The sequence below is a fragment of the Mus caroli genome, unplaced genomic scaffold (genome assembly GCF_978045245.1).
Source record: "Mus caroli unplaced genomic scaffold, Mus_caroli_1 scaffold_17, whole genome shotgun sequence".
Taxonomy (NCBI): domain Eukaryota; kingdom Metazoa; phylum Chordata; class Mammalia; order Rodentia; family Muridae; genus Mus; species Mus caroli.
The window spans coordinates 42822501-42832500 of record NW_028227272.1 but is presented as its reverse complement, the minus strand read 5'-3'; the positions used below and the strand labels follow the sequence as shown (position 1 = coordinate 42832500).

Here is a 10000-nt window from a genome sequence, read left to right as displayed (position 1 = left end):
AAGGAGCACACACTAACACACAAGGACAGCTGTGCTCTCTGCAAGCCTAGTTAGCATTCCCAGGAAAGGCAGGCTTCTTTGACAAACTTACTTGGAAACGAGTCAGATCTGAAATCAGTTTTCAAATTGTGCTTTGGTTCTAGAAAGAATACATCAGAGAAGAGTGAATCGACTAACGTATTCCTATCTTTATGGCTGGCTTCAAAGCTTTTATGCTTCATATAAGATAAAAGCATGTTATCATCAGTTCCATGTTTTGCCCCATGCTTAACTAATTAGCCTTTTTAAATGTCTGGCAGGATGGGTTTTGGTTGTGGTCTCTGTGCGTGAGTTTTCCATGAGTTTTTATTTCTCAATGGAGGGAAGGAAGAAGAGGAAGTCCCCGAGAAGCCATATGCTGTGCTCCTCCAGGCTGAGAAAAGGCTAAACAGTCATGCCATCCAAATGGGACATGTGTTCCTAGCCTGGAGATTACAGGGACAATGGATTAAACGTGGGCTTTGGAAGCCAGTCTGCCAGCATCATTTCCTGGTTTGGATCCTTGAGTGTGGTTTGCTAGAGTGTGTTCTTTGAAGAACACATTCAAATCTGCAGGGTCTTAGGTTCTATCTGCACAACTTATTATCAGCAGGGAAAAAGTCATTGTGATATTCTTGCAATTTACCTAGTTTATTATGGGCTTTCTCAGGTCCTCAGTGTAAATACATACATACATATATATATATATATATATGTGTGTGTATATATATATATATATGTATATATACATACATATACATACATGTATATACATATGTATATATATGCAAAAGTTTTGCACATATCTGGAGATGATCATGTGATTAGTCATTTAACTCATTATATATTTTCTATCTTATATTTAGGTGAATAGATTTTTAACATATTGAATCATACCTGCACACCCACAGCAAATCTTACCTTGTCATGGTTTATTCTTTCTTATTAGTGTATTTGTTTGTGGATGCTAGTGTGCAAGTGTGTGTGTGTGTGTGCTGGTGCCCACAGAGGCCAGAGGAAGATCTGAAGTCAGAGGTAGTTATGAGAGAACCAATGTGGGTACAAGGAGCCAAATTCTAATCCTATGCAAGAGAAGTGGGTGGTCTTGACCATGGAGCCATCTTTCTTGCCCTCATGGAACATCTTCTAATGTACAAATGCATCCTGTACTCTAAAACTTAATCTAATTATTAGAAAATATTTGCAGTGATGCTAGATGACCACTTGTAAATATATTTACCTGTTAGACTTGGTTTCCCTCCATATTGTCGTTAGGAGAACAGCATGCTTGGAATGAGTTTGATGATAAGAAAAGACAAGAGAAAGAGTATTATGTAGAAATGGAGATGTGTGGCTTTAAGTTCCATAGACCTTGAGTATCTAATGTGAGGTCTGATGTTATTATCTGGTAGTTGACAGTGTTTAGCTCTTGCCTCTGCAAATTTTAGTTTCCTCAAATTTCCACCTTCTTTTTTTAAAGACTATTTTGGAGCAGCTTCAACTTTGTAAAACGTGTACTTCCTGCAGGTGCTTATTTGTCTATGACACACATATCATTAAAATAGGATCACACGGGACCGGGGAGACACCTCAGTGGGTAAAGGGTCCTTGTCCCCAAGTCTAACAACCTCACTTTGATCCCTTACCCCACATGATGGGAGTTGAGAAATGAGTCCTGTGAGTCATCCTTTGACTTTCATATGCATAGCTTGGCATACGTGCACCCACATGCATTCGCAAATAAATAACTGTTTTAAAAACATTAAATGAAAAAAACATAAAATATGTGAGTCTTTACTGCCTTCTTTCCTTTGCCATCATGTGTCCAAGTTTCAGCTGTAATAGGATATTGTGTACTTCTGACAATACCCTGCTGTATAGACAAATGACATTGGACTTACTCATACCTGTGCAATCACATCTGGGTTGCCTGTACTGTTTGGACATTAGAAATAATGAAAGTAAATTCTGCAATCACATATGTTATACAACATGCTTCATTCCTTCTTTGAGTGCATAGGCCTGGAGCTTCTGGACCCCATGGCAGCCCTGTCCTGTGCTTAACTTTTCAATATACATCTTTTAAACTCTGTCTCTGTCTGTCTGTCTCTTTCTCTGTCTGTCTGTCTCTGTCTCTGTCTCTGTCTCTCTCTCTCTCTCTGTCTCTCTCTCCCTCCCTCTCTCTCTCTCTCTCTCTCTCTCTCTCTCTCTCTCTCTCTCTCTCTCTCTCTCTCTGTGTGTGTGTGTGTGCATACATACTCCATCCCATCTACAGTTAGCTTTCTATGGCGCTGACATGCTATCGTAAACACCTACACTTTACATCCACACAAAGAACATGCAAGTGTTTTAATTTTTTCTCCTCTCTTCCAACATTTGCTATAGTATCTTTCCCATTGTAGAAGTCACTCTATGTGTGCAGTAGTATCCTTTAAAGTACTGATGTGCATTTCCCTCATTGGTCATGACAGAGGAAAGTTAAAGAGTTTTTGATATATACATTTAAGTCTCCTATTGGACGTGTGTTTTGTAAATATTTTCTCCTGAGGCTGCCTTTTCCTCATTCCTGGTGAAATTGTTTGCAAGACAAAGGTTTTGCACATGCCTTTTTAACACTATGTATAGAAGTTCATAACTCACCATTTCTCTTCTTTAAGAATTCCTTAGCCTAGTAAACATTCAGGGGAAGATTTGTTCCTGTACCTCACTGAGTGGTGAGAGAATGTGAAAATCTCCTGCTGTGGAGCCTTCCTGATACACAAGCACATTGATCTGTTTGCTGTCTCCCTTCCTCTCCTTTGCTTCATTCCTGTGAAGTAAGGAGCACTTCAGATGAAGACCAACACTCCAAATCTGTTCTTGATTGTGTTTTCCTCTTTCTTCTCCAGGGTCTTTCTTGATCTTTTTCTCTCCTTGTTTGTTCTCCATAGTCTTTCTTATCCCTCAACCTCTATACTAGCTTGGCTTGCTCTCTCTCCCATCATAAGAAAAAACAACATCTCAAGACCTACACCCTCCAGATGCCTAATCACTGGCTTGGCTCCTCACTCCATTCTGCAGATATATCACAACTGGGTAAGTCCAACATTGAGCCATCTCATTCCATATCTGTTCCCTATCCTCCATTTCTAGTCTCAAATCATGGCTCCCTCACCCATCACTTAGCCAAATTCCAAAAAGCCTTTTCTCTTTACTTTCCTACCAATTCCAATAAATCATATTGTCCTAGTGATTTTTAGTTTCCCTATATCTCAGTCTGAGCTTTCTTTTAAAAAGTACTATTTTTACAATTGTGTTCATGCACATTCCCAAGTGAGTGCACAGTTGTAGGTGCCCATAGAGGTCAAACTTATTGGATTCCTATTGATCTGGAGTTATGGGCAGATAGCTGTGAGCCACTTGGCACATGTACTAAGGAGCAAACATAGGTCCTCTGCAAGAGCAGTATGCAGTCTTCACCACTGTGCTCTCTCTCTAGGCCCATGGGTCTTGTTTTCTTAAATAAATGTCAGGCTTTCAATTTTTAGCTTCTCACCCCTGGAAATTGTAGACTTTCTACATCTAGTTTTGCCACCGTTGAAAATTAGTCCTCCTTGATACATCAAGAACAATTGAATCAAACTTGCTACTTTTTCAACATTTGACCCAGAGGTACGGGGCTTGACTTCATGAAATAATGTACATCTCTGGGTATATGTTTTGATAACTCCATGAGTCTTCCTCACCTCTATCTCTTTGTGTAAAATAGACATCATAATGCTTAGTCTGAAGTATCCTTGTGAGAATGGAATGAGAAATTATTTTGCATAGTATATGCATAAAAAGTAGGAGTCCCTTTGAGCTAATAGAACCATTCTTCTTCCCTAAGTCTGAGGAGAACACTGGACACAGGAAAGCTACAAGAGTTTTTAGCAAGCTCTTTAGAACAAGGATGTTGGTTTGGTTTTCTTCTCTGTAGTATGAGATTTTACAAAAGCTAAAAGAAACAATAAAACAAAGTATCAAAATGAGAATTGTTAAATGAGCACTGGATGAAAAACAGAAAGTAACAACAAACTAAAGTAACTAAATTATTGTTCTTTTGACCTATTGCTCACAGCATTGGTCTCCCTTTATTGAACTTCTCATTTCCCATGATTTTAGCAGTTCATAATCAAGTGTAGTGTGAAAATATTAAATGAAAAATACTAGTTACAAACAACTTGTGTTTGGAATTTCTCTCCCTTCTGACTAGCATTATTAAGCCTCATTCCATCAAATTTCACCTTGCCTTTGAGATGACCCTTCCCGTTGTCTCAAGCATCCATGCCATACTAACCCTCCACTGATCACTTAGTGGCTGTCTTGACTATCAGATTGGTGTTTTGTATTGCATTGTAGCACTTCTCATTTTGTTCACTAATGGTCTGAGGAGACAAGATTAGTGGTTGTTATAGTCTGCGTGTGAACTGTCTCTTATAGGTTTCATGTGCTCAACCACCTGGCCTCCAGCTAGATCTGAGTGTAAACTCTCTCCTGCAGGCTGCAAATGCTTAACTTCCTGGTCCCCAGCTGGTGGCCACGTACAGAAGGAACCTTCTGGACATAGGGCCTAAATCACAGATGTGGGTCATAGAGTCAGAGCTCAACATTGCATCTCAGTCGGACTTCCAGCCTACTTTCTTTTCTTCCTTGAAAGCTGCCGTACATTCTCATTACCATGGCCATGAGCAGCTTCTGCTACCATGCCTCTTCCCTGTCTGGCAGGACATTGTCCCCTGAATCATGAGACAGAATAAACCCTTCCCCCATTGAGTTGCTTTTGTCAGGAATGCCATCATAGTGATGAGGAAAAACATCCCAAACTGGGCTGAGGCAATTACAATATTCCAAGAAAAAAAAAAAGCCTTTGTTTCTTGTATGTGGATGGAAATATTCAACCTAGTAAGAAAGTAAACATTAAAATCATATACTGAAGATTCTAAGATCTACATTAAGTTATTTTGAGAGAACAAGAGAAAAAATGTTCACATAACTTTTGTTATAGTATGTTGTTATAATTACATGTTATTACTAGTTAGTGTTACTCTCTTACTATGCCTAATTTATAAATCAAACTTTATCACAGACATGTAGGTAAAGAGAACACATGGCTTTTACAGGTTTTGTTGATATCTACAGATTCATACTTCCACAGGAATTCTTTGAATGTAGCCTCGTGGATAAAATGGACTATTGTGTTTGTTTGCTGGTGTCCATTTTAAAAAGAAAAATAACTGGTCTACCCCAAAATTGTGCCTTTGTTGATAGTGTTGAGGCTGGTGTTTAAGTGTTGTTCTGAAAGAGTCAGTATCAGTGATGAGATACTATGCTGACTCCAGGATGTCTGATTTTCAACCTCAACAGCAGTTAGTATTTCCCAGATGTTCAACATCTGTGTTTTACAAATGAAGCCTTGTTGACATTCAGTTTTCATAGGTCAGTTTAGCTTTCAACTTCCCAGTCATAGCATCTATGATTTCTTTCTTGGTGAATACAGGTTGGCATGGATCCCAGGGACTCCTCTGAGAATCATCAGAAGATTGCAATGGAGGAGGAAGATGAACCAAGAGAGGAGCCCGAGAATGGTGGAGCTGATGACCCAGAGCCCTTTGGTAAGACCTCTCTTAGCATGTGCTAAAGTTTAAAGTTTTCTGATGAATCACAAACACACATTAGGATTGAACTGGACATTAGTTACTTTTCTATTCCTGTGGCAAAGCATCATGCGGCAGCAAGCAGTAGACATGGCAGCTAGAACTGGGAGCTCACATCTCAAACCATAAGCACAAAGCAGAGAAAGTGAACTAGCAGTAGCTCAGAACTTTAAACTCTACAAGGGCCCCACCCCTACCTCACACTGTGATATACATTTTCCAACAAGACTACCCCTTAAACCTCCTAAACAGGGGAACCAACTTAGGACCAAGGGTTTAAATACAGGAGTCCACTGGGGACATAATCATTCAAACCACCATAAGTGGGAATCCTCCAATATAAATGTGAGAGTCAAAAATATACAAGGAAGCTTGTTGCTTTAGTTAAGTGGAATTGTTTTTAGAGATTGTATTTATTTTTATTTCATGTGCATTGGTGTGCCAAATCCTCTGGAACTGAAGTTACAGACAGTTGTGAGTTGTCATGTGGGTGCTAGAAATTGAACCCAGGTCCTCTGGAAGAGCATTAAATTCTCTTAACAACTGGGCCATCTCTCCAGTTCTAGTTAAGTGGTATTTTACAGGTTACTGTTCAAAACTTATTGAATATCAGTTTAAACCATAGTGGCTACTGTACAGAGGTCATATCTAGTCATTCATCAGTCTTTATGAATCAACATCCACATCAAAAAGGAGTGATGTGGGGTATACAGAGAATGGCATCAGGAATTGGCTCTAGCAGAACACTGATGCTCCTGTTTCCTCTAAGAGAGGACCAGGCTGTACTAGACTCATTCCAGCTCACAAGGCCAATAGTACAAGTTGAGATCCTCATAAAAATATTCCCTGCTATCCACAAAGGATAAAGGGACTCATAACATTTGTATGTTCTTTGTTAATATTATTCTGTGTCAAGTGATGGAGCAACCACAGAATTTGAAGACAGGCTATGTATATTGTAGATCTCCTGAGATCATCTCTCACTTCAGAATCCCCTTGTGTTAGCAAAATGTGACTGCAAACGAGATCTGTTTTTTCACTTAGTTGTTTTGCTTATTTCTAGAATCAGGGTGTTAAACTAAAAGTGTCTATGCTAAGGGAGTCCAGAAAAAGAAAATGACAATAAGTGTAGATTTATATTCTCTCTCCCCTCCTTCCCTCCATTAATGTATTTGGGTGTAAACGAGGGGATATTCTTACTCTTTTGTGAAAGTCTGCAAGTCTGCAATTTGTAGGGAATGTGTATCTTGAGACATAAGATAAAAGAGAAAGATTGCAACGTAGCTATATGATATATGTTGATACTTTGCTACCTAGCCAAGATCAAACATGGAAAAAAAACTTACTGAAGAAGTTAGCTTTTCAGTTCATTGAGACTGAGTAAGCTGCTTATGAAGGTGAGAACAGAGGGATGCAGGTGAACAATTTACTGTGTTGTTAGCATTCCTCCTTGTAGGAAGGGGAGAGAGAGTATGGCAGTCTGTCTGAAGGAAGATGACCTGAAGTAACCAAGTTTACTTCCAATCATGTTACACTGAGGGTTCTTAATTTATTCTGTCTCAAACCTAAAGGGCTGGAAGGAGCCATTGAAGAGTTCTAGAGTTGCAGCAGTGAGACTGTATTTTCACTATGGATAGCCAATTTACATAATTATTCCATAGATATATTATAGTGGTCTTATCATATCTGAGTAAGCAGGAGTGGACACATAAGGGTGAGTTGGATCCCAACCCTCAAAAGCTCAAATTTTGTGAACAGGAAAAAAAAACTAATAAAATAACTAAAACGTTTAATTGGTGGTATTAAGGTTAGAGGCTTTATTTATTAGAGAATTACCATTCTGGTTTTTGGCTACCTCTACTTCCTGAGACTTGATATCCAACCATAAACTTGAGCTTTAAAAAAATAAATAACTTTCTCCCTACCTATTCAACATTGTACTTGAAGTCCTAGCCAGAGCAATTCAACAACAAAAGGAGATCAAGGGGATACAAATTGGAAAAGAAGAAGTCAAAATATCACTTTTTGCAGATGATATGATAGTATATATAAGTGACCCTAAAAATTCCACCAGAGAACTCCTAAACCTGATAAACAGCTTCGGTGAAGTAGCTGGATATAAAATTAACTCAAACAAGTCAATGGCCTTTCTCTACCCAAAGAATAAACAGGCTGAGAAAGAAATTAGGGAAACAACACCCTTCTCAATAGTCACAAATAATATAAAATACCTTGGCGTGACTCTAACTAAGGAAGTGAAAGATCTGTATGATAAGAACTTGAAGTCTCTGAAGAAAGAAATTAAAGATCTCAGAAGATGGAAAGATCTCCCATGCTCATGGATTGGCAGGATCAACATTGTAAAAATGGCTATCGTGCCAAAAGCAATCCACAGATTCAATGCAATCCCCATCAAAATTCCAACTCAATTCTTCAACGAATTGGAAAGAACAATCTGCAAATTCATCTGGAATAAAAAAAAAAAACCTAGGATAGCAAAAATTCTTCTCAAGGATAAAAGAACCTCTGGTGGAATCACTATGCTGGACCTAAAGCTTTACTACAGAACAATTGTGATAAAAACTGCATGGTACTGGTATAACGACAGAAAAGTAGACCAATGGAATAGAATTGAAGAACCAGAAATGAACCCACACACCTATGGTCACTTGATCTTCGACAAGGGAGCTAAAACCATCCAGTGGAAAAAAGACAGCATTTTCAACAAATGGTGCTGGCACAACTGGTGGTTATCATGTAGAAGAATGCGAATTGATCCATTCCTATCTCCTTGTACTAAGGTCAAATCTAAGCTGATCAAGGAGCTCCACATAAAACCAGAGACACTGAAACTTATAGAGGAGAAAGTGGGGAAAAGCCTCAAAGATATTGGCACAGGGGAAAAATTCCTGAATAGAATAGCAATGGCATGTGCTGTAAGATCGAGAATTGACAAATGGGACCTCATGAAACTGCAAAGCTTCTGTAAGGCAAAAGACACCGTCAGTAAGACAAAAAGGCCACCAACAGATTGGGAAAGGATCTTTACCAATCCTAAATCAGATAGAGGACTAATATCCAATATATATAAGGAACTCAAGAAGGTGGACTCCAGAAAATCAATTAACCCCATTAAAAAATGGAGCTCAGAGCTAAACAAAGAATTCTTACCTGAGGAATACCACATGGGTGAGAAACACCTGAAAAAATATTCAGCATCCTTAATCATCAGGGAAATGCAAATCAAAACAACCCTGAGATACCATCTCACACCAGTCAGAATGGCTAAGATCAAAAATTCAGGTGACAGCAGATGCTGGCGAGGATGTGGAGAAAGAGGAACACTCCTCCACTGTTGGTGGGATTGCAAGCTTGTACAACCACTCTGGAAATCAGTCTGGCAGTTTCTCAGAAAATTGGACATGGTACTACCAGAGGATCCTGCAATATCTCTCATGGGCATATATCCAGAAGATGTTCCAACTAGTAAGAAAGACACATGCTCCACTATGTTCATAGCAGCCTTATTTATAATAGCCAGAAGCTGGAAAGAACCCAGATGCCCCTCAACAGAGGAATGGATACAAAAAATGTGGTACATTTACACAATGGAGTACTACTCAGCTATTAAAAAGAATGAATTTATGAAATTCCTAGGCAAATGGTTGGACCTGGAGGGCATTATCCTGAGTGAGGTCACCCAATCACAAAAGAACTCAAATGATATGTACTCACTGATAAGTGGATATTAGCCCAGAAACTTAGAATACCCAAGATTTAAGTTACAATTTGCAAAACACATGAAACTCAAGAAGAACGAAGACCAAAGTGTGGACACTTTGCCCCTTAGAATTGGGAACAAAACACCCATGGAAGGAGTTACAGAGACAAAGTTTGGAGCTGAGACAAAAGAATGGACCATCTCGAGACTGCCATATCCAGGGATCCATCCCATAATCAGCCTCCAAACGCTGACACCATTGCATACACTAGCAAGATTTTTCTGAAAGGACCCTGATATAGCTGTCTCTTGTGAGACTATGCCGGGGCCTAGCAAACACATAAGTGGATGCTCACAGTCAGCATCCACTTGGATCCTTGGCTGCATCTCAGGGCCCCCAATGGAGGAGCTAGAGAAAATACCCAAGGAGCTAAAGGGATCTGCAACCCTATAGGTGGAACAACATTATGAACTAACCAGTACCCCGGAGCTCTTGACTCTAGCTTCATATGTATCAAAAGATGGCCTAGTCGGCCATCACTGGAAAGAGAGGCCAATTGGACTTGCAAACTTTATATGCCCCAGT

At 39.3% G+C, this 10000-nt stretch overlaps 1 protein-coding gene across 5 annotated transcripts in view; it reads left to right on the top strand.

The window, feature by feature from the left end:
* The window catches only part of Phldb2 (pleckstrin homology like domain family B member 2), a 212616-nt gene that overhangs the window by 94046 nt on the left and 108570 nt on the right, over positions 1 to 10000 (top strand). For 3 of the 5 annotated variants that reach the window (XM_085832521.1, XM_085832518.1, XM_085832516.1), the window contains exons 1-2: positions 3078 to 3093; positions 5537 to 5651. In XM_085832521.1, the coding sequence (XP_085688647.1) occupies positions 5543 to 5651 (109 nt within the window). In that variant the 5' untranslated portion in view covers positions 3078 to 3093; positions 5537 to 5542. Of the gene's footprint in view, positions 1 to 3077; positions 3094 to 5536; positions 5652 to 10000 lie in introns of those variants that run through there. The other 2 variants (XM_085832519.1, XM_085832517.1) reach the window with 2 other exon arrangements.